The sequence below is a fragment of the Lagopus leucura genome, unplaced genomic scaffold (genome assembly GCF_019238085.1).
Source record: "Lagopus leucura isolate 7727_CA_CO unplaced genomic scaffold, USGS_WTPT01 Super-Scaffold_100001, whole genome shotgun sequence".
In the NCBI taxonomy this organism is placed as follows: Eukaryota; Metazoa; Chordata; class Aves; order Galliformes; family Phasianidae; genus Lagopus; species Lagopus leucura.
Window position 1 is genome coordinate 47,192,305 of NW_024962262.1, and position 24,218 is coordinate 47,216,522.

A 24,218-nucleotide genomic window follows, 5' to 3' on the forward strand; every position below is an offset into this window, starting at 1 on the left:
TGTGCTATTCAGAATGTCTGGGCGAGGGAAGAAACTTACAGTGGCTAGCAAGCCTGAAGCTGCACCAAAGAAAGCAAAATCAGCCATGGCTGGTCTGCAGTTCCCTGTGGGTCGAGTCTTCAGGCTCCTGAAGAGAGGCCACTACTCTGACAGGATCAGCCCCGGTTCTGCAGTCTACATGGCTGCAGTGCTGGAATACCTGACTGCAGAGATCCTGGAGCTGGCAGGAAATGCTGCACGGGAAAACAAGAAGGCCAGGATCCTGCCCCGACACATCCAGCTGGCTGTGAGAAATGATGATGAGCTGAGCAAGCTCTTCTCCTGTGTGACCATCGCTGAAGGAGGGGTTATGCCAAATATCCTCCCTCAGCTCCTTCCCAAGAAAACTTCAAAAAATACTGGTGTGCCTAAGGAACAAACTGGTAGCCAGTGAAACTTGCTTTTTCTGATCTGATCTGTGCACTTTTGAATAATGGGACTCAGCACTAATTTGTTTAATTCTTTGTAATTTTTTTTCCACTGTTTTTAATGCATTTTTAAAGATTGTAATAAAAATTTCCAGAAAGCAACGCTGTTCTCCTTTCTTTCCACAGCTTCATTTCCACAGAAATGTGATTGCCTTATTTTCTTGGTCTAGCATACCACCCAAGTAACTCTTTAAAATTGCTTGTTTACTTCTATAATATGTTTTCAGGTAAAGGTTGTAGAGCAGGCAGAGGAATCAAGACACGTTCATGTGAACATTTATCATGGTCTCAGTGCAGTTAGTTTAGCACCTTACAGGTTAATTCTTCTTTACGAGTTGATTACCCTTTGCTTTTATGCTTTACTGCTTGGAGAGCTGCAGTGAGCTATCTCTCATAGGAGGCTAAACTTCTTTCTCCTCCTTGCTCTACTGGCTACCCGGTGACTATTTAAACCTTGTGTTGGTGGAGGTGATTCTCTTGCTTCTTTCTATTGGTGCAGAATAACAAGTATATTTTCCTCTAAACAAACTCCTAGGCCTTTTCTAACTAACTCACTGAAAGTGAAAGCTTTCCCTTGAGAAGATTCCTAGGCTTCTCACTGTAGTGGATATTGAGGTTTGCTATTGAGTGGGGAAACAAGATCTGGTGCGAGTGTATTAGGATCAGTCTGCCTTTGAGGTACTGTCTCACAGACTTCACAGCATCTTACAGAGAAGAGCTGGTTAGGACCATCTTCCTAACCTGCAGGCAGAGTGAAAACCTGTTTTATGTAAGATATGCCTGTCATGTTGAATTTGACCTGGGTGCCCTCAAAGCATGAGTATGCCAGAGCTTACAGGTCAGCTTTCACAATTTTGAGGGTCTTTGGAGCTGTAGTGATTCATAATGTAAACAACTCAAAGCTGCACTTAAGTAAGAGTGGGAAAGGAGAAGGATTCCTGAGCAAAGCAAACATCTTGAATTTTTCACAGTAGTGGGCAATTGAAGGAGTTGTATATAGCCTGTTTGCAAAGATCAATTTGATGAGCTTTTGGTTGGCCTACGCTTTTCACTAAAGTGAGAAAGTGGGGGATGCTGGAGCAAAGAAATGTAAAAATGCCTGGGAGTAGATCTGCGGCTTTGTGCATAAAAATGTACTATATCATAGAATCATTAAGGTTGGAAGAGCCCTCAAAAATCGTCTAGTCCAGGTGTTTGCCTACTACCAGTATTACCCACTGACCACGTTCCTCAGTGCCACATCCACACGGTTCTGGAACACCTCCAGGGACGATGATTCCACCACTTCCCTGGGCAGCCTGTGCCACTGCATCACCATTTGTTTGGAGAAGATGTTTTTCCCAGTATCCAGCCTGAACGTCCACTGGCACAACTTAAGGCTGTTCCTTCCAATCCCCCTTGTCCTACATGCAACTTCAGCCTTGTGCCGCTAACTGGGGAAAAAAATAATAATAAAAAGGTTTAAAGGACATATATGTGAAATGAACATGTGAAAGTCAAGTTAATCCTGCTATTTGACTGTGCAAAGCAATGGCGGGAATGATTATTTCTTTCGGTGAAGCGAAAATCTAAAAGCTTGCAGTAATGAGAGAAGATTCAAGCAAGATACTCATTTCATGCAGGTTTAAGTGTGGCAGTTATAGCCTTCTGCTAATCAAGACAGCTATGTTTCAGAGTGCTGCTCCAGGATGAAAACTGCTTCTGTGGTTCTGCTCTGCGCCACACCAAACAGACCCTCAGAGGCACATCCAGTGTTCATGCAGCTACTGGAAAGGCCTTTACTTGACATTTTCTGTGTGATGAAAGAGCTGAGGGAGAAGAAAGGCCCTATCCCCAAAGACTGAGTTTGTGATGAATTCCAAGATCTATTTGTTCAGAATTTCTTTGATTGAGAACAATCTCATTTGGTTTTTTCTAGCCAGTAGTTTAATTCATTCATAAACTAACCAGATTGCAGAGTGAGTTGAAAACACCTCTCTGGCTTTGGATGTCTCAGAATGGATGCCTCCTAGCTCAGCTGCTAGTGATAGTTTCTTTTGGGCCTAGGCTCAACCCTTCAGCATTCATACGTTGGAGAAATAATAGATTCAGCTGTCACCACACACTCAACCCTTGAAAGAACATATAAAACCTTGCAACACAGCTACGCATGACTTTGGAAAAAAAATGAACTGCGTGACAAAGGGGGACAAACCATGAAATGGAGGCAACCAGAGGTCCTGAGCCTTTCCCAAGCTCTGTAATGTGCTCATAAAGCAGTTTGGCCACTGCTGGCAGCAAAATCAACCACAGTAGAGGCTACTAGGTTGAATTCTTGATGACTGCAGCAGGGTGCAGTATGCCCCCGTACAGCTGTAATAAATGAATTGCCAGTCAGAGGTATCACCCTTCTTCAAGGCAGTAAATAATGTGTGTTTTCAGAGGAGAAAATTAGCTGATGATGCAAAGCAGCTTTTCAAGGAAGAGTACCAAATTCACCTGCTCTTAAGAACCGCACTGTGCTGCTCAAGTGTTGTGACTTTCATCGTTTCTCATTTTGAGAGGCTGAATTTTCACTCACTCAGGTGGCATTAAATGAGGCAAGAGCTGCTGATGATATGGCTGCCAGTCTGGAGCTTAAAAAGGGGGCAGCTGTGGGGAGAAAGGGTGATTTGTTTTGGTTGTGGTTTTTCTGGAGAGAAGGGCTGAAGCAACTTGTATTGGTAAGGACTTTTTCTTTAAGGGTGTCCTTCTCTGTGTTGGAAATGAACTGGATGAGTAAAAGCCACTATTGAATGAGATAGTGGCTTTTATAATTGGTTTGTTTGTTTGTGTAAGGCTGTTGTTTAAAGAGAATCTTAGCTTTGTTTATCTAGGCTAATTCTAAAGCTCCCTTTTTCTAGGGTGGGTCCTCAAAAATCTATAAGAGCCTTTCTATTATTATACTTCAAAGTGCTTTAATATAATATTTGATTTAGTTTCTCCTGAAATCTGAGGGAAGTCCCTCCTTTTTTTCAAAACAGCTTACAATTGAAACTTAAAAGCAATCCTCTACATAGGGGTGGGATTTTCCTATATTTGCTTTTTTTTGTTATGTATCAAAGAGAAGCTGGTGCTATTCAGTACTAAGAACTTCATCAGTAATAAGTAATGGAGGCTTGTTTCAGAGAAAAATAAAAAGAGAAACAGTATACAAGTAGATGGCACTCATGTATTTGTAGTAATCTGCTGCAGTATACAGTGTAGAACAATTTCAGTCTCCGATGTAAAAACAGCTTCTCTTCTTTGTAATTCTTGTTATTGTTTGTAGCCTGTCACTTTGCAGCATAGGTCTTCTCATCTTTAGAAGACAGGCTCTGTTTGAAGTGGTTTCCAGCAGATGAAGGGGATTTTTTTGTTTATTTTTCTGTTGTTACATCAGAAAAACATATAAATTTTTAGCTGTTTGCTTGGAGGATATGGAAGCTGTTCGTGTTTCTGCTAGGGGTAAGTTCAGTGAAGATTCCCTGCAGGCTTTCTGAATGCTTGTTGCATCTTGAAGCCTTGTTTGCTTAACCTTTTTCCTTAGCAGCAGTGCTCCTCTGATACTGGATCAGAAAACCTTGTTCCCTGTTCCACTTCTCTTTCTTGAGAAGTTCAGGAGCCTAGCAGAAAGCTGACCTCTGCTCTGACTGAAGTGGTAGGTGTCCCTTGGCTGGAAACATGTCAGTTTCATGGAGAAGCAGCCTAACACATCTGCTCCTCCAGACAGGAACGTGAAACAACTAGCAAACTTCTTGAGAAACAAAAACCGACTTCTCAGGAATGAGAGAGGCAGTGGAATGACAAGGAAGGGAGGACAGACTTAAATACTCAATTTCTGTTGTTTTTCCTTATTGCTAATTCTTCCTTTCCTTACGCTAGATTGACGCTAGAATGTCTGCACGTGAGAATGAAAACACAAGGCTCCCTCTTGTGTCAAAGAAAACGAAATCAGCCATGGCTGGTCTGCAGTTCCCTGTGGGCCGGGTCTACGGGCTCCTGAAGAGAGGCCGCTACTCTGACAGGATCAGCCCCGGTTCTGCAGTCTACATGGCTGCAGTGCTGGAATACCTGACTGCAGAGATCCTGGAGCTGGCAGGAAATGCTGCACGGGAAAACAAGAAGGCCAGGATCCTGCCCCGACACATCCAGCTGGCTGTGAGAAATGATGATGAGCTGAGCAAGCTCTTCTCCTGTGTGACCATCGCTGAAGGAGGGGTGTTACCTAATGTTCTTCCTGAGCTTGTTCCTAAGAAGACAGTGACACTTAAGCCACCCCACAAAAATGGCCATTCACAGGAGTTCTAGCTGTTGCCACACACCCGGCTTGTGTTGCTGTTGCTGGCTTCTTTTCCCCAGCCCAGTGCTCTGCATATTTTTTGGTCTATACTTGTATGCCTATCTAGGTGGGTGGCTGAAAGGTGTTTAAGTTTCCCTATCAACATTCTTCAGAAGAAAGCAGTTGGACTGCTTTTATGAATAACTGTGAAAAGGACTCGACCTTATGCCTTTCCATGAAGTATTTGCTGCATCAAACAGATGGTCTTCTTTCCACTACCTGTTGCCTTTAAGGCAGATGGGTGGGTAGCTGGAATCTCCTTATTCAGTGTGTGAAAGTCTGCTTCATCTGACAGCACCTGAGAAACTTCATCTGGTCTTGTTCACGGTGATGGTAAATCTGATGAATTATCTAATACTGGAATGATGAAATAGCGTTGTGCTGTAACTTCAGCGTCACCACACGTGCATTGGGCTGAGGATTGTGTTTGGCATTGTCTCCTTGGTCTCTGCATTCAGAGTGCCATCTCAGGAGCCTTCTATACACTGTGTATAAATGTTGACAGCAATTCACCCTTAAGGATATGTAAAGTTGTTTTAAGAGTGATTCTAATAAAACTCTCCTTAGTCTCTTTGAGGCTCGTTCTATTAGGATCCAGATCAAGCAAACTTACGTGATAAAGTGCAATCCAGAAAATGACCTTTCCCAAGACCTTTTAAAGATTGTGTTCTGCACCTATGTAACTGGAAAGACTGCTTGAGCGCTATTGGGTCTGTACTTGAGACTATAGCACTACTGAGGACATACCAGTATTAATGCTTGTTGTGCATCATTGTTTCATTTATTCTGCTTGTAGCATAGAACAGGAAGGTCCTACTGTCCACCAGGTTCAGATATATTAATCCATTCAGACAAAAAAGTTACTTGGAGAACTACTTCCAGACAGACCCTACCAGCTCAATATTTGGGAGCCTGTTTCCTGTATTTGACATGTAGTCATTCAGATGGTGTGGCTTTTTTTTTTTTTTTCTCCAAGGCAACTCAGATTTCTCCTGGTTTTTCTTCTCCAGTGGAAATGGGTATAGTTTCTTCTCTGTGCAGACTGGCTAGGGGGTTTAAATGGAGGGTGAGAAGCCTGTAACTAGGCACTGCATGTAAAGCTGCAGTTGGGGGTCTTTAATTGTGTTAAGCCTGCAGTATGTCTGTAAACTGCAAAATATATTCCAGAGGCAAGGCTGTGAAAAGTCAAATGGGGGAGAGTGTAGGTATCCAGTCAGTGCCAATATCACTGGCTGCTAGGAGCCATGGAGATGAGTGGTTTCTAGCGTGGGTATTAGATGATTGTTTTGAGAGTAGCCTTAAGATCAGCCATTGCATCTGCATAAGCATGGCAACTTTCTGTTGAAACTTAGAGGGTGAGGTTATGCTGAAGTGCTGACCTGTGTCATAAACTGAATCCCCTGCCTTGAAAAGCAACAGCAGCTCCCTAGGGGGCTGTAGGATGTCTTCCTGCGGCAGTTTCAGTTAACACTGACAGGCAAGATGTATTTGAAGAAAAACACTCCCCCGTTCCCTCATCAGGCTGGTGGTTACATTTCATGCTGTGCTGGCTCCTGGCCCATCCAGGGTGCTGCCCCCAGTGTGGTGCTCCAGCAGCAGCAGGAGCCTGTGCAGTTCCTACCATGCTGTGTTGCTGCCTTTGCTGTGTCAACACAGCTGCTCATGACATCTGCTGCTGGTATCGTATTTGTTAAACCGTTTTGCTTCTGGTTTGTGCATTTTTTTTTCCCTTGTGGTTTTTTTTTTTTTTTTTTTTTTTTTTTTTCAGCCTAAAAAGCAAAATTCATGTCTGTTTGGCAAGCTATTACTATGCATGCCTGAGCACGATGCTGCCATAACTTGAGTTTGCATGGGGGGGTGGAGAAAGTTTGGAATGATGGCAAGAGCTTCTTAGGCAGAGGTTGCCTCTGATGCCTTCATAATGAAAAATCATGAGAGTTTCAGAAGTTTTTCAGCTGGTAGCTAAAAAACCTGGCTGGGGAGAGGCATCACTGTTGTCAGTGCCTTGCCCCTTTCTTTGGCACAACTGCAGATACGAGAAAGACTTACAGAAACAGTGGTCCAGGAAAGAGCACCCTTGGAGCACACAGGATTCCTGTATTGTTTTTGGATATATATATATATACAAATATATATATATATATATATATATATATATATATATAATATATATATATATATTATATATATATATTTTATATATATAAATATAAATATATAGATATATATATATTTTTTTTTTTTGCCATGTCTGAAGACAGGCAGATAACACTCACTGTTATGATGGAAGCTTTTGTTGACTGGCTTTACTATTTGTCTTTTGCAGCAGGGAAGCCTATTTCATCTTTCTCTTTAAGATGTACATGCTCCCCATGTTATGCATGCTTCAATGAGGGTGTTCTTAATCAGTGTCAGTTTAAATATATAATAAAGCACCTCTGTACCCCAAATAAACTTTACACGTTATCAGTGTATTTGTGAAAGCTACCCTAGCATCTGGGTCAGGCTCTGCTCTTGTTTATATCTCTTCTTTCTCTGTCTTCCTCAGCTATCTTTGGTGTCACAGCTTATGTACCCCATGACTTGAGGGGGCGAACTGCCTATTAAATAGCTAATGTTCACTGAATATGTCGAGGCTGCTAAGTATGGAAATCTATTGTTTTGTTTGTACAAGCTGCTCAGGAGACTCCTAAACAAGGTGTTATATAATGAGTGTGTGTGGGAGAGAATGGAAAAACTGTTTCCAATATTTCAATGAACACTATGGTCTCTCCAGCTTGTTCTTGCTATCTGTGTGGCTCTCTTTGTAGTGCTGTGTGTAGCATCTGTGAGGATATTTTTGTCAGCAGTATCACGATGGGAAATGTGTAAGTTCTCTTAAACTTGGCTGATGACAATTTTACTGGTTATTATGCCAACTGCTTAGCAGCTGGGGAGAGGAATCGGCCAAATGCTTAGGAACGTGTAATTGGTGAACCAGTAAAACATGCAAACTGACCCTGCGCTATCTCTGTGCTCTCGTCTCCCTTGGTTGCAGGGAGAGGCAGACTCAGTCACTGAGATGCATTAGATTTTAAATGTGCTTATCAAAGTGAGAGACACGGAAAGAATATTCTCTGTGGAAACATGCTGCTTTCTTCATCAAGTGTAAGCACTCTAAGAGCCAGGCCAAGGAAGGTGAACGTGTTCTCAGTTGTTGCCTGGTCTGGCCATACCTCTCTTCTTCCTAAGCAAGCTAGTATAGACATCTTTCTACGCATACTTCTGACCCTTGATGTATTCATGAAGCTGCCTAAGGTTTGGTTTGGCTGTTATACTTTCTTTCAGACTTGCTGCAGCCCAAGATATTAGATATTGCAGCTTTGTTGCTAACAGCCTATGCAGGTCTGTGTTATCCCAGTACCTGCCTTTGCACCTGATGTTTGGATCCAGAGCTCTACTCTGCTGAGGAGTTGTGATAACTGAAGATGCTGCACAGAGTGAGCTCAGCAACAGAAAAAGTAAGTTTAACTTCATGATTCAATGGTGGGCACTGCAATGGGGATACTGACATTTCTTCACTTTCATTATTTTTTTTTTTATCCCCCTAATGTTCAGTCCAAGTGTGATATCAGCCTGTCAGTACACAGCTAGATGTCAGTGGTTCATAGTGGAAAAGAAACAGGCCTACCTCACAGAATGCAAGAGAAGTGCACGTTAATAACCTGAAAATAACTGTCCTCCATCTAGGTCAGCGAAGAAACTTGTCTCTTTCTTGCTGCAGCATGCACTGAATCCAGGGCACTGGTTAAGCTGGAGTTAATGACACAAAGCAGTGAACAGTGAGAGGTTGTATCAAGCCGTCACAATGCTTGGCCGACTTTCTTTTAAGACTCAGATATCTCTAAGTCTCTGGTGAAGATTGCTGTTTGAGCTTGGGAACAGATTTTTTATTATTACTTTGAGCTTCTCTATTCATTCAAATGTCATACAGTTGCTTGTTGAGGCTTAAATCCTACATTGCTAGTTGAATCTACTGAGGAATGTGCTTGCTGCAGTAAGGGAGCTCACGCATAGCTCATGCATCTGTTGAGGAAACATTAAACACCTGTCATACATCCCTTTCCAAGATTTAACATTTCTCCTCATGTCAAAATAACTTCATCTATTTTGATCTCTCCTGTCAGGGTCACTTTAATGCACCAGGTAACTTAGCTGGGGCCTGACTTTTCTAGAGCGTTGTGTGTGTGTGTACATAGTGCTTGCTGGGATGCCATCCAGGAAGCTTTCCTCGGTGGGTTTACTATTTACCGCTCTGGGAACTTTTTCCTTCAGGATGTTGTACAGATCCGATTCTCCTGTTAACTAACAGGTGTCCATCTCTTCATATGTGGGAGTAAACCTGTTTTGTGCTGTGGATTGTGGCCTACCTCTGGCTGAGCATTTCTATTGTGCCTTCTGCTCTGGTTTCCTTGCTGGGCAAGGAGAGCAGGAACAAATCCTGGTAGCTTAATATCTTTGTAAACAACTGAGGGTTTCACTATCACTTAATACTTCCCACTGAAGCCTTCTGCTGAGAAAATTTACATGTGCATGCGTTCTGCCTGTCTCTCCCTGAAGAGCCCACTCATCAGAATGGCTTAGTCTTCCTCTCACTGAAATCATCAGAAGCTCCAGAAACTGGTGAAGCCGTGTCGTCTTTAACACAAAACACAAATGCAGCACTGATCCCTGGCAGAAATGAGCGTGCATTAATTAACAACTGATCACAGTTAAGGGGTAACTATATTCTTCCTTATACCCTCTGTAGAACATCCCTTTTCTTAATGGACCTACATATTTTTTTTATTATTATCATTTTTATAATTTGAAAGGAAGTAAAATGACTCTTCCATACCCAGGGCCTTGTATCATGTTTTTCGCTGCATTAGTAATATCCAATTCCTCTCAAAGGAAGCTTGCTCTGGTACCTGCTTCACACCATGCTCTTCCTCAGAGCATAGCATTGCCTCCTTTGTCTTTACCAGGACATGTTGTACCAGGACAGACGGAGGAGGATGGTTGAAGCAGAAGAAACTGCTGGGGTAAGCAGTAGTGAAAAACGATGAAGTGGGAGAGCAAAGATGAAAATACTATAAGAATGGAAAGAGAGATGCAGGCAGTAAAAGAGAGAACAGCAAAACATCAGCAGGAAGTGAGCATAAAATTTATTAAATGATAGAATAAAGGAAGACAGAATAATTCCTGTTATGGAGGAACTACTGGGTGATGTTCTTTGGATTCTGTTATCAAGGTTATTGAGCAACTTGAATGTCAGAGTACTTTCTGGCCATTATGGCTGCATGTTTATACCTGCGTGTCCCATTATCTACTCAGCAGGTCCACTGATACTTTCCAGATGTATTCTTCCTTTCATGCTGCTTTTTAAAAGTGAATGTAGCTCACTGAGCTCAGTGCCAGCCCCGATGGGGGCTACCAACAAATCAAATGTCTGTTGCTGAAAAGGAAACAAATGCAGTTATGATATTTTATTGCTGCCCTATAACACACCAGCATTGAAATGATAGGGGATCAGAAACCGTCAGATAAGTCAACAACAGAAGTTTTGTTGAATTTTCATGAGGAATGTTAGCAGTCTTAATGGAATGAACACAGAACTGGCTCCTGGCAACTTGTTTTGCTAAACATACTCTGAAGAGTACTTAAATATTTACTGGAGGAGAGCTAATCGCACTAAAATGAATAAATAGTGATGCATCATGGTAATATGATAACAGCTATTATCTAAGGATTACTTTTAATGTAAGCATACATTCTTTCAGTTGGTTGTAATAAACTATGTACAAATTTGTTTGTTACAATGATTAATGTCATTTTTCATTCCAGACACAGTAAATGGGAACAAGTTCAGACAAATATCTTGATAATCAGTGTTTGTCTTCTCTGAATGGTCTGGGTTTCAGCTTGGTTCATTAATGGATACTCTTGATGTTTTTAAAGCTATTTCTTTAGAATAGAACAGAACAAATAGGGTATCATAATAAAACTTTGAGACTGACAAGTTGTGACACGTGACAACACGTGTTTCAGAGATGGGGAAGCTGAGTTAGAAATATGCTGTTTTGGTGGAACGCATTAATTTCATACACAGTGAGAAGCCTCTGTTAAGCAAAGCACTTGGTAAATATGAAGATCATGCACTTAAGTGGTTCACTGAAGTGTACGTTACCACTATGCATCAAGAGAGCCTGAACTGGAAGTCAAACATGATTTACCATCTTATGCTTTCCTACTAAGCTGGCTTACTTCACTCAGTTCTGAATCCACAGCAATAGGCAAATATGATGGAGAGCTACTCTGATTCTTATTAGTTTTATGGAAATAGGTAGGTCTGTAAAAGGAATAGAGCCTATGAATACCTTGACTGAAATGAGGGCAGCAGCATGGAATTATGCTAGTCAAATGAAAATAAAAACTATCTTTCATTATGTGCAATGTGGAGATCCTCGAGTTGTAAATCTGATAGATATAACTTTGTTAGTTCTGTTGATCTACTCATTTACTTTTGTAAAATGAGGCACTAATTGCACCATACTTTCACACGTGGCTAGTTCCCTTACATCCAGTGCTACAGATTTCATCTTATGTCTGTCTAGTCACCTGTGGCCAAAGCTGGTACATGACTAAGATACAAAGCAAAGCAATGAAAAATTTCAAAATGCAGCTCCTGTGGCAGCTCTCGTTACCGGTGCTGAAAAGCATGTTTATCTTGATGTTGTGTTACTTTCCTAACTCAATTGTGGAATGGTGCAATTGTCTGTCAAGGAATACTGATGTTTTCAATAACACCCATTAGAAGAAGTGTCTACATGGTACTCCACAATTTGATGAAGCTGTGGACGTATAGAAACATGGAAATGAAATGATGCCTGGAAAAAAAAAAACTCTTCTTCTGCACCCTGTCTGGAGGATTGATCTTGCTGATGGATGTACCGGTTTTGTAGAACACTTGCAGCTCACTCTGCACTGAGATTTGTGTTGTAATTTTTGCTTCCTTGTTAGGCCTCAGACAGCTTTGTCCAGGCGGTTGTAAGGGATGCGTAAAGCCTTCTCACGTCTGTTACTCAGTTTAGGATCAAAATAAGCACAGTGCGCCCATTGCCACAGCATGGCAGTAATGCGTCACTGATACTCAGAGACCTGGGTGGGTTCTGGCGCGCCTCTGATTTTAGTATCCCAATTATCAGTGGTATCAGTGTTGCCCTCTGCTGCCCAATCCCAATATTACAATGCTAAGCGTCTGCCCTGGAAGGCGTTTTAACGCGGTGTACCAGCTGTCAAAGAATGATAGGATCTCCTGAGTTGAAAGGGACCCACAAGGATCATCGAATCCAACTCCTGGCTCCACACAGAGACACCCAAACCTCAAACCCAATGTCCAACAGCTCTATTCTTCTATCCAAACGCTCCTTGAACTCACCATGCTCCCCGTCCACTGGTGCAGCCCCTTTCCCTGACAGCTCCATGCCGTTCCCTCGGGCCCTGTCGCTGTGACACAGAGCAGAGCTCAGCGCTGCCCCTCCGCTCCCTGTGAGGAGCTGCAGCCGCCATCAGGCCTCCCCTCAGCTCCTCTGCTCTGCGCTGAGCACAACGAGGGGCCCCAGCCGCTCCTTACAAATCTTGCCCTACAGACCCTGAAACAAACTGGAGAAAGCAATCAAAGACTCTTGTTTAAGCAATTCAGGTGGAGCAAGAGAGACCCATTGCGTTTTCTGTTGGAAATTATAGTTGATACGTAGATCTTCTGCTGTTTTAAGTTTAGATAGCTATACTCCAGAGACACGTAGTCAGTCATACGTGCTCCTCACCCCATGCAGTAATGCAGCAGGAACTATCTGAACTGCTCTGTACAAACCTCTGGGCTTTGTGGTAAATATGTCCAAAACTTTTCCTTTCTATTTAGCCATAGGTTCACCTTCAGACTTTCTCTACTGATCTCTCTGTATGTTTAAGGGTAATAGATTAATGGTATTTGGTGTATAAGGTTCTTTTCCCTAGAGAAATGTCAATTTTGCAGGTGCTGAATCATAACTAGTTATGAGACCATTCATATTTTTGTTTCTTCACTGTGGCAAAAGACTGGAGGAAGAGACTTGGCAGCTGCTTCTAGTTGTTCAGTGGAGAAATCTATCAGGGTGATACATGTATGGATTAAGACAATTTATACAGTGCAGCCCCATCAAACATAGGTTTTTACTCTGTTTAATAAGGTAGAGACTGGCAATTGCAATGTGTGAGTTGTCTGGAGCAGACAAGCAAGACAAGCCTTCCCACACAAGCATCCATCTCAGCTGCCAGCAGTGATCCTGCCACCACTGCTTGATTCCAATATCCCAGCAAATAAATAAACATTTTGTTGCTGTGTTTAGAATAACAAACACATCCATCTTGTAGCAGGCGTTCAGTCGGTGGCCTCATATACTCCAGTAAGGCTGAGCAGGGTTCAGGCAGTTTTTGGCTAGCCTATCAAGAAGCTGCATGGCTTCTGCAGAACTGGCTAAATCAAGCAAATGGTTTTATATCTGCAGCGGGTAGATCTGTAATTTCTGCAGCTGCTTCTGTCTCATTATCTGTTGAGGACGTGAAGAGGAGACAAGCTGGTGGGTTCCTATATAGTATTTTATGTCACACATACATGAACTTATCTCACTGGCCTTTTGTTTATCCTCACTGTCATCTATTTGAATCCTGTCACTGTGTTTTCAAAGGACTCCAGTGTGCAGTCTGACTTTGCAGATAATAAATGGTCTTTTCATTTTTTTCCTGTAATCCATATGCTTCCTTTTCCACACTGAGATGTCTTCTCTTGCTCTTCACAAGCATCCCACAAGCAAAGGCAGTGCCCTTCCCAGGTTGGGTACATGCAGCTCAGGGAGCGAGGTGCCACTTGTCACAGCTGCTAGTGGCACAGGATAAAACACTAATCTTTTATTAAGCGAAACATAATCAGCAACAAACATTGCACCATGACAAAACACTGAGGAGAGAAAATGGACTTCTGTGATATACTGTCCAAGTCAGGTGTCAGTCCACCTGGAGAACTTACGTGACCAAGAAAAGATCACTCTGCCTGTCAACCAGTGCTTCATTCTTCTGACTGTCAAACATAATGTCAATCCTTCTTCATATCCTATTTCATTTTAAGCTTACTGTTCCTGCAGTATCCATGCACATGCAGATACTGCCAGGAGTAATAAGCTTAAAATGAAGCATTATATTATTCCCCTCATGCAACCAACCCCATCTCATTCACGGCCCTAACTTCCCTTAATGTTTGTCTTTCCTCCCAGCTGGTCCCTCTTCTGTCACCTCTCCATCTTCCTCCTCCAATGGTACTCTGTAAGCCTCCATACTAGTAGTGTGACATCATATTTTTGTGCTCTCCCCAGTACTATATCTGATTGATTGCAGTTATCCACCCAAGGAGCAACTGACAAGGGGAAACGGTTGCACACTAAAAGAGGGGAGATTTAGACTGGATATAAGAAAAGAGTTTATTACAGTAAGGGTGGTGAGGCACTGGCACGTGTTGTCCAGAGAGGTGGTGGATGAGATCCCTGGAGACATCCAAGGTGAGGCTGGATGGGGCTCTGAGCGCCCTGATCCAGCTGTAGGTGTCCCTGTTCATCGCAGGGAGTTGGACTAGACAGCCTTTATGGATCTCTTCCAACTCGAACAATTCTAAGGTTCTATGATTCTATCCCTGTCTCTGCAAAGCTGCAACCAATTATTCTTACGCACTCTCAGCCTCAATGAGCTGTACACTTTTTCCACTGATGTAGCTTTGCTAAGTCCATCCTGAATGCTGGCTCTGTCTGCCAGTGCTTGCAGTCCCTCCCAGCCTGGAGATTTAGTAAATGTGCTGTTCCTGATGGGAGCCAGCTTGCAACCGAGTGCTGTCAGACCTGCAAAACACCAGTTGTTATGTTTTAGCAAAGAAGCTTCAGGAAGAAAAAAAATACTATTTGTTGCATCAATTCTGCCACAGCTTGTTTGCAGCCTGGGTTCAGCAGTGTGTTTGTCTGATGCTAATGGGCTAGTGGCTTTGCTAGTAGAAGAAGCTGATGCATGTGAGCCCTGTCTGACCCACAGCTATGGGAAATGCCAGACACCCCCACAGTGCATTTGACCTCCCACATAGAGTGAAGAAATGGAGCATGGGGGACAGACAGCTGCTTCCAAGCCCCAGCAGCCCAGGTTTTTAACATGGGAGGTCTGGGCCAGCCTGGATTCTCAAGGCAAATTATATAGTGTGAAGTTGCACTGTCCTCAGTGTGTCCTCCCCAGAAGCAGGCAGAGCTGTTTCAAATCACTCATTCTGAGCTACGGCAACAAGTTTCAGGAGTTGATTAAGTGTTAGAAAACAATTCTCCTTTGCAGCTTAAATGTACTGCTTCTCAGTGTAATTGAATTTCCCCCGTTGTTCCTTTTCATTACAAGAAGATGGATAAGTGCTGGATTTACTCTTCTAAACATGCTCTTTATGTACCGTCACATCTCTTTTCATTTGTCCCTTTTTTGGCTGAACTCAAGAACTCAGCTTTCATTCCTTTTTTCATAGAAATTTTTCACTCCTAATTGTTGCTGTTACACATCAGGACTCAAATTTCTGCTATGGATTTTACTGTGGGATGTTCAAAAAGAGTTTCAGGCCAGGTATCATAGAATCATTAAAAATCAAAGAATCATTAAGATTGGAAAAGGCCACTGAGATCATCTAATCCAACCATTATGGTGCTCACAGCCAGGATATTTGTGATGTACAGTCCAACTCAGGTTTTGGTCCACATGGATGACTCTTACTCCAGTTCCAGTTGCTCTGGGGAGGAGAGGTTTCCACCAACAGGCAAACAAAAGCCCTCCAGTGCATTTTACAGAGGAGCCACAGTTGTTATAGAAATATAGCTGAGGAATCTGAGCTAATTACTTGCAAATTGCTGTGCATTTACCACTTCTAGTTAGCCGGTCTTAAGACCTATACAGATGCTATTCTGGAAACCTGCTGTATGTGGAGGAAGTCACTGCTGATGGTGAGGGCACAACATGAGTTGTGGTACAGTACTCATGCAGAACTGAGCAAGAGTTAGCACTCTTTGGCCTCTGATGTGAAACAGGCCACTGTGTCTTAGTCTCATTACCTTATATTCATGTGTATCACTACAGTGCATCCTCACCACTTGCAGCAGATTTAGCTTTCTCCTGGGGTGCACCCAAGCTGGCTCCTAATGCTTTAGGAACCAGAGAAGCCAGCATCCCTTTAGTAGCCTTTCCATGAGCTAACAGCTTCCAGCAGGGTTTGCCAATGCAACAGTGTGCCATCAAGGCCCGAAGAGGCCATTTCTGCCCCTAGCAGCCTCCCTTCAGACATCCTCACTGTTAGGCAATCCTGAAGCCATCCCTTTTCCAGGCTAGCTCAGCCCAGCTGCCCTTGCATCTCCTCACAGATCAAGTGCTCCAGCCCCAACAGGTTAGGGGAGATCTCTGAGAGCTCCCTCCCACTTGTCCATGAGTTTTGTGGAGTGGAGGGCCACGACTGGATGTGCTCACCTAGATGACATCTTAACAGTAGCCAAATAAATCATCACTTTATCTATTGGCTAAAATACTACCACAAATTTCTCAGAGTTTGTTTTCAAAGACAGAGGAGTTCCCAAATCCCATTCACAGACACCTGTGCCTGCATAACTGAGATGGTACCATGCTGCCTTACCAAGGCTGAGTACTCCAGGAGGGGAAGGCAGGCTAAGAAAGACGGATGCTTTAGTGGAGCCTCTCATGACAGGACAAAGGGAAATGATTTCAAATGAAAATGAGAGATTTAGATTGGATACAAGGAAAGAGTTTTTTTATGATAAGGTTAGTAAAGTACGCGAACACGTTACCCAAAAATCCAGGATGTCCCATCCTTGAAGACATCCAAGGTCAGGCTGGATGCGGCTCTGAGCACCTTGATCTACCTGTAGGTGTCCCTGTTCATTGCAGGTGTGTTGGACTAGATGACCTTTTAAGGTCTCTTCCAACTCAGATGATTCTATGAATCTAAGGTAAGGAAGGGCTTGAAGAGACCACTGCTGTGGATCACTTTTTACTGGGGAATCCAAATCTGATGTATTTTCATCAAATAGGCCTCATACTTCTCACCCTGGCTGTATTATGCCCCTTTCCAAAGGAAGCAACCACTTCAGTACTTAAAGATTTCTGCCTGTAACTATTTCCACTTTCCAATACAAATCACCCACTCCTTACAGTGCAAACAGGATTGGCTGCATTATTGATTGATTGATATTCATGATTTCAGTAAAAAGGGCAGATATTTAGGATATCTCTCATGAGTGACTTATTTGTGCTTTACAATAGCCAGCAAGGCAAGTTTGAAAAAAATGCTCTCATCTGACTCCACAGCTCTTCTGTGAACAGCAATACATGTTCCTCTTCTTTGAAAGTGCTTTGGATTCATTTTTTATCACACTCAATCCTTTAATTATTCAAACTAAGAATTATTCCATTAAAACATCTATGATAACTTTTATTTCTAATCATGGGAAGTATCTTCTTAAGTGATTGGAAAGTATGTTAATTTGTCAAAAGAGTAAAGTTACCTGCATGACCCTAATAAAGAAGATACAATAAATATAAAATGCACCATTGGAAGTATTTGAAAATTATCTCTATTCAAATGATTTTGAATAAAGTCAGAACCAGACAATGTTATGTTACAGCCCAACAAGGTTTAGTGCCTACTACAACAGAAAAGGACAACAAGAAGAATTCATGATTGCAAATTTATTACATAGAACAGTAGATTCCAGACAACTCAGTCACGTAATAGACAGTGCAACAAGAAGTCTCTTGCTTTTGTATAAACCAAGTTATTGAGCTGGTAAGTCAACCCACAGACTTCATATTCCATGGTATTCTGAAATAAATTAATGCAATGTCATATTTTATGCTGAAATGTTGATCTGTATGTGATTTAGTATTCAGTTATGTATGTTTAGTCCTTCCTAAAATTAGAAATGAAATCACCTGAAATTCCTGTACCTTGAGATAAAGATAGGCAAAAGTCTGAAATATGGGATTAAGTACCCCGATCTGTTAGGTGCACTCAAACATGAATCCTCCCTCCTCATGCAGTTCTGCTCTCTCCATCATATCCCAACTACACTGACTTCCTTTCAGAAGGGTGGAGGCACAGCGCTGATCCTGCAGCCCAGCTAACTCAGGGCACTGAGCTGCAGGTAAGAGCAGAGCAAGCACACTGTTATGCTGCTCCATAACACACTTCCAATCATTGTCTCCCTTCTTTCTGACTTCATCTTAAAAATACAGTAAAAGCATTCTTTGCTTGTTTTCTTTGCAGTATTTCTTTGCTACTTGTCTGACCTGTCACCCCAGATAAATAACCTTTCCTGTCAACACTTGGATGTGATTTTTAAATGCAAACAGATTGATTTTTTTTATTGTGGGACAAAAGATTGGAAGAAGAGAGTTTGAAGGAGGAAATGCATATACACTGATTATTTTCTGCGTTTTCCATTAAAGCACACTGAGACATTTAATATACCCTTTCAAAGATGGATAAGGAAGAACTACATGATACTACTAGATCTTACTGTCTTCCTTCCTTACATCCCCATTCTTGCTCTTTCTACTCAGGTTTACTCCAAGAAGATCTAAATATGATGTAAAGATTACTCCGATCTGCATGCAGAGATCTTATTAGTGGGTTCTCACATGGAACTAGGTGACTGAAGGTTGCTGGGAGCAGAGGTGAGTCCACTTTTATCATAGGGAAGGACTTGCTAGCTTTTGTGTTCCAAGTACAATATACACCCACTAGAAAAAAAAAGTTATCATTCCTGTATCATTTCTATCATTTTGCAGAGGCTGAATGAACCTCAAAGAAAATTCTTTTGTCAAGAGCATATACCATAACACTTTGAGTAAGAAAGAATTTCTGTCCCAATGGCTTTCAGTGACCATATGAAACATCCACATGGGTATCTAGGTTTGTACTAGGTTCATACAACTCCTCAGTAACTCCTTCATTACTGAAATATGGAACAAGTTCTGGTTGCTTTTGGATGGTCTACTTACCACTGCCTTCAATAGTTCTTCCATTTCGAGGCTGAAAAATAAAATAATGGAAGGGCTATACAGAGCTATTAGATGTCAGATATACAGACACAGCCAAATACATCCCCCATTAAGGCTGCACTAAGATTTCTTTTAAAGAGACATGTTAAGTATCACAGGGAGCCATGTAGGGTGGGTTTTGACTGTGAACCCAGGAAATTTTGTTCAATCTGACTTCTACTATTCTAAGGATGTTGGTCCCAGCTCATCAAGGAACTAAGTAGATGCCTAACAAAGACCAGCCCTGAAAGTACCTGACTAGACTCTGAATTGACACAATGGTTACATGCCAAAACCTTTTTAGATTTCTTTTCTGATACGTTGAAAACATTCCTAAAAACTAGCTTGGTGTTAACCTTATAAGGTTAATCATATAATCATAGACCTGAGTATTCTAAACTAGACCGTGCCACAGTTTAAGCCAATGGGTGAAAAAAAGTGAAGGAAATGAGGATGTTTATAACATTGCTTTGGCTTTTCACTCTGTTATGCAGCATGCCACTGCCTACTAGCCAGACCTTCCAGGCTATGTAGAAAATCAGCTCATGCATCTGCTTCATATGGGGAATTTAGTATGAAGGCACCTTGGCCATCTGTGACATACAAGCCACATACTACTTCTGTCTTTAGAGGAGGTGACTGGAGACATCCACAGTCACATCTTACAGTAAAAAAAGTTTAATCCATTACCACTCCAGATCTCATTATCTTGTGGTCTTTTAGCTGAACCTGAGTTTTTTAAGCAAATGGCTTTTTCAGCTTTCAAACAGAGGGGGATTTGATGTCTAACCGAAACAAGTGTGGTGAGAATTTGTGAAGTGAAGCAGGTGATGGTATATGGATATAACACTGTCTGTCACACAGAATCTGTAAGAAATTCAAATACCCTGAAAAGGAAAAAAGGCCGTCCCAGAGTCCCATGACTATCCTGTAAAATAAAACACAAGCCATTAACAAAATATTTTAAACTCTGTTCCATAGATCTGTTGACAAGTTTCAGTGTCATTCCATCAGCCTATCAATAATTCAGGGCCTCTTTCAGTAGCATGCAAATAACAAGATGCTGAAAGTCTCCAGTGCCCATTCATCTGGACTGCTGATTAAAAATTAATACCCAAAGGGCACTGTCTACTAAGATCCATTCTGTCTAGTTGTAAATATACTAAGTTACCATAATTAAAGATTCACAGGCTTGAGAAGACATACAAAAGAAGCTTTACACATGGTACATTGCTTTGCAGAAGCAGGGTCTGCTCAGCTCTTCCCAACCACTTATATAACTTATATATCACTTACATACTCCTACTTACTTGCCATTACATTTACATACCTTCTTTGTAAACTCTGCAGCAGCAACCTGTGATTCCTGCAAGTCAACAATGTAAGTTAATCCAGATGCCATCATTTTTGTTTGTTTGTTTGTTGTAGTAATCCTGTCACTGATTAGGTTTTCCACTCTGAGAAAAGTACACACAGAAGACAGCTACAAGAACAACAGCAGCAAATAGATCTTTTTGAAGACTTATTTTAAATCCCACTTTAACCAACTCCACTGTTCAACATGCTTTTATTTCTGGGGAGAGAAGCAGAGCTCAAATGGGCACGAAGCATAGCAGTCCACGCCTCTGGCTTAAATGGTCCTTGATAGCTGTTTCCCTCTTTAAATGGGGCTGCTCTCCCGCTTGAAAATTGCCCTTATATTTCAACCCAGGCATTATTGCTGATGCCTTCCAGCACACCCCTCTTACTCTTCATAAAATTGCTCATTTTTCTACATCAGGAATAGAAACTTTCCCCGCAATTTCACGGGAACAGAAGCAGCCAGGTGTTCCACAAAGCCCTGAACCTGCTGCCCAGTACACTTGCAAGGTTTGAGAGCTCTTCTGCCTGCAGCACTGCTGCCCACAACCACGCATCTGGCTGGCTGGGAACAGAACAGCTCCAAGCCAGAGCCGCCGCTATGCCAGTGAATGGATTGAGTTGTCCAAGAGGAGCAAAGTATGAAGATGGGAGGAGAGCACAGGTAAAGCATGTGGGTGGGAAACTGGGGAGAAGGAATTTTAAAAGAAAATATGCAAGAAGGAATGAAGGAATTATGAAGGAATTGGCACTCAGGCAAATGCAATGAGGATTTCGCCATTTTTAATTGTCCTTGGTTCAAGCCCCAAGGAAATGATAAACAGAGCAGGTCCCATTAATGTCAGCTCACTACAAAACAGTGCAGAAAAAAAAAAAGTGCATGTTCAGTCAAGATACTTTAAAGGACACTACGAAGATATGGTGGACACTAGTTGTTGAGAGATGATTATTGGACATCAAGCAGAGAAAAACACCAGCACATAACTTAGACTCGCTTTCAGATGTCCTAGTTAATAGGATTTAATTATATGGAAGAAGCATGGCAACAGGTGAGCTACTAAAAACTGTGTATTGGCTTGATTTAGAAAGGGATTTTCAAATACTGTTTAGATATTATTTCCTATTGATTCCTTTGAGACTGCCATCTACAAGATTTGTTTGATAATTAGACATTGCAACTAAATAGTCCACTAGTTCTCCCAACAAGTTTTTTAGGTACAGTTCTTCCTTATCTCACTCTTTGCTTTTGAGCCTCCACTTTGTCAGACAACACCTAGAAATCCTATTGTAGATACACTGCAAGTGTTTGCTGTAACTCTTGAAAAGACACTGTAAGATCCAGCTTCCAGCCTTGAGTACTTACAGAGTGAATTTTTGGTAAGGTTAGTTACTAAAGTAGTAACCAGGAATGGCTACTGGCTGGTTCTGGGTGTTTCCTCACTAGCTAAACTGTAGAAGCACAAAGCCAATAGAGAAACGCTAGAATTTTTATATAATAAACTTCAGTATTGTAGAGTGTTATAGCTGCTTTAGGAAAACATGCTTGGAATTATAATAAGGCAAAGACACTGGCAAGAAGAGTTGTTCAAAATATCTGTCAATATACTTTCTATTGTTGTCTTGAAGGCTCTATTTGTGATTTAATAAAACAGAGGAGTCAAACTCCACAGGTGAAATAGCTTTAATATACCTACGGGCAGTATGAATTTTATGGGAAAGGCAAACTGTTGCTAATAGAAAGCATTTTAAAGCAGAATTGATATTGAGCTAGGTCCTAATACTACCGCACCACTGAGGAAGAGCTATACCCAGTATAGCTCAGTGTACACATTATATATACACTCAGCAACTTCTCAGCTTGTTTTTGGATCTGAATCAGAAAGAAAAAAAAAAAAAACCTATCTCCAATAAAACTTAAAAATTAACAAAGCAGTTCATATGCTTCCATGTTCAGCATGATCTTAAGCATGCTGTTGAACCAATGCTGTGTATTTTTTTTAGTATGTTTAACCCTCTATTATGCAAAAGTGGGGGCTAGATTGAAATACTAACTTCATTTGTAAGTGGATGTTTAGCTCTGATTCAATAAAAAAAAAACTTGATTTCTAATATAATAGCGTTAAGTATTACATGAAAGCACTATTGAGAAAAAATATTCTTTCATTGGTACTTTCTTGCATCTCCCAGACTATGACAATGTTAGATTATACGTTATCACTTGGAAAAGGTCTAAGGAGGGGATGCTTTTAGGTAAAAGCAGCAATTGCACCTTACCTCATTTGTTTGCATGCTGTTGAATATGGAATAACAAAGATCCAAAACAGTGCTGGAGATCTGCAAAACCAAACAGTTCTGTAATACACTTACTGATAGGACACCATGTACTGGGTCTTACCGAGAACAGATTTACAGGCTTCACCCAAATCCCAGCACAATTTAAGTATTATGTATGTGGTTCCAATAAAACCATTCAGAGCAAGGTAAGGCTTACTGATGTTAGTATATGATGAAAAACAAGTATTTTGTTATAAGGAGCATACAGAAAGACTTGTGTTGTCAGTAGAGCCTCTTGCTACAAACAGACTTAAATGAATCACTTACATTTAAGATGCTCCTTCCTATGCCAAGTGTTCCAGAATTAGCTGGGTTGGGATTTGTCTTTGTTTGCATGTTCTATCTACACTCATTCATCTATAGGCATTTCAGGAGAAGCTGTTCGATGTAGGTTTGACCACAGAGCCCAGTATGTTCAACAGAGATAGTTTTATCTTATAAGATGCTAAAAATCAGTCTGGTCCAGTTGTACACCTGCAGGACAGATGATGAAGGGCCAGAGAGTAACTCTGCTATATCAGTGACAAGAGCTGCTCCAGTGGGTTTTATCTCAGGACTCCCCGAGGAGAAGGAGAGAGCAAAGATGGGATTCACATGGGGGTCCCATACTCACAGGACAAGGGTTCGCTTATGTACGTGATCACATCTCAGACAAGAAATAAGGAAATAAAACGCAGGACAAATAACCATCTTTGGGAACTATTTCCCACCAATTTTGTTCAACAAAACTGAAAGATACGAGGGGAAAAAGACGACAACAACAACAAAAAACAAACAAACAAAATCAATCAAACAAACAAACCACCACGCACAACAAAACAGTTGAAAGTTTCCATACAACTTCTGATGGTACGAAAACGCTGAGCCCAACGGCAGCTTACCTGGGGCTGGTTGGACAGCTCCATCCACTGACTGAAGCACAGCGCCAGTTGCTTACGAAGTACAGAGCGGACGTTAGCGGCGCGGCTGTCCCCAGCAGCCAGCAGCTCAATTCCCTGACCCCTCACCCAACCCCCGGCATGAGCGCCCTACCTGGCTCTTGGGCAGCTCCGCGCCGTCCCTGTAGCGAGAGAGGGGCTGCGGGAACCCTGCGGAGAGGGACACGAGGGGGGGCGGTTCAGCGGGGCCCCGAGGGCAGCCCCTTTACCCGAACTTCGGGCCCCGTACCTACCGGAGCCCCGCGGCAGCGCGCAGAGGCAGCAGGCGGCCAGCAGCCAGGGCAGCGCGGGCGGCGGCAGGAGCATAGCGGGCGACCAAGGGCGGCGGCGGGCGGCGGCTTTATGGGGCCGCACAGACACAGGGGCGGCACCGGCCGCGGCCACGGCCCCACTCTGCCGGGCCCCCGCCCCCGCCAAAGTGACGGGGAATTGCGCGAAGGGGCTGAGAGCAAGACAGGCCGAGCCTTCCTAAAGTCTTTTTTTATATAGACTTCGAGTTTGCTGCAACGAGTACGTAAATTCCTCGTGTCCCAGTGTAGCATAGGAGTAGGGATTTGATTAGGGAGGAGATGCAAGAAATCCATGTCACTTTTCGGCAGTAACTGT

General features: G+C 42.2%; 3 protein-coding genes across 3 annotated transcripts; 2 read left to right on the forward strand and 1 right to left on the reverse strand.

Moving 5' to 3' along the window:
• The first annotated feature begins 13 nt into the window (after nucleotides 1-13).
• Nucleotides 14-433, forward strand: LOC122177409 (histone H2A-beta, sperm-like). Its single transcript, XM_042866785.1, has one exon. It carries the CDS (start codon nucleotides 14-16, stop codon nucleotides 431-433), a length of 420 nt encoding a protein of 139 aa, XP_042722719.1.
• Nucleotides 434-3,134: 2,701 nt separating this feature from the next.
• Nucleotides 3,135-6,192, forward strand: LOC122177610 (histone H2A-beta, sperm-like). Its single transcript, XM_042867180.1, has 2 exons — nucleotides 3,135-3,169; nucleotides 4,350-6,192. Exon 2 carries the CDS (start codon nucleotides 4,362-4,364, stop codon nucleotides 4,773-4,775), a length of 414 nt encoding a protein of 137 aa, XP_042723114.1. The 5' UTR covers nucleotides 3,135-3,169; nucleotides 4,350-4,361; the 3' UTR covers nucleotides 4,776-6,192.
• An 11,527-nt stretch (nucleotides 6,193-17,719) lies between these two features.
• On the reverse strand, nucleotides 17,720-23,918 carry NMS (neuromedin S). The gene is made up of 8 exons (XM_042868377.1): nucleotides 23,846-23,918; nucleotides 23,707-23,762; nucleotides 23,556-23,606; nucleotides 22,615-22,674; nucleotides 20,312-20,347; nucleotides 19,868-19,909; nucleotides 18,943-18,973; nucleotides 17,720-17,761 (listed from the first exon to the last, which is right to left on the reverse strand). Exons 1-8 carry the CDS (start codon nucleotides 23,916-23,918, stop codon nucleotides 17,745-17,747), a joined length of 366 nt encoding a protein of 121 aa, XP_042724311.1. The 3' UTR covers nucleotides 17,720-17,744.
• Nucleotides 23,919-24,218: the final 300 nt, after the last annotated feature.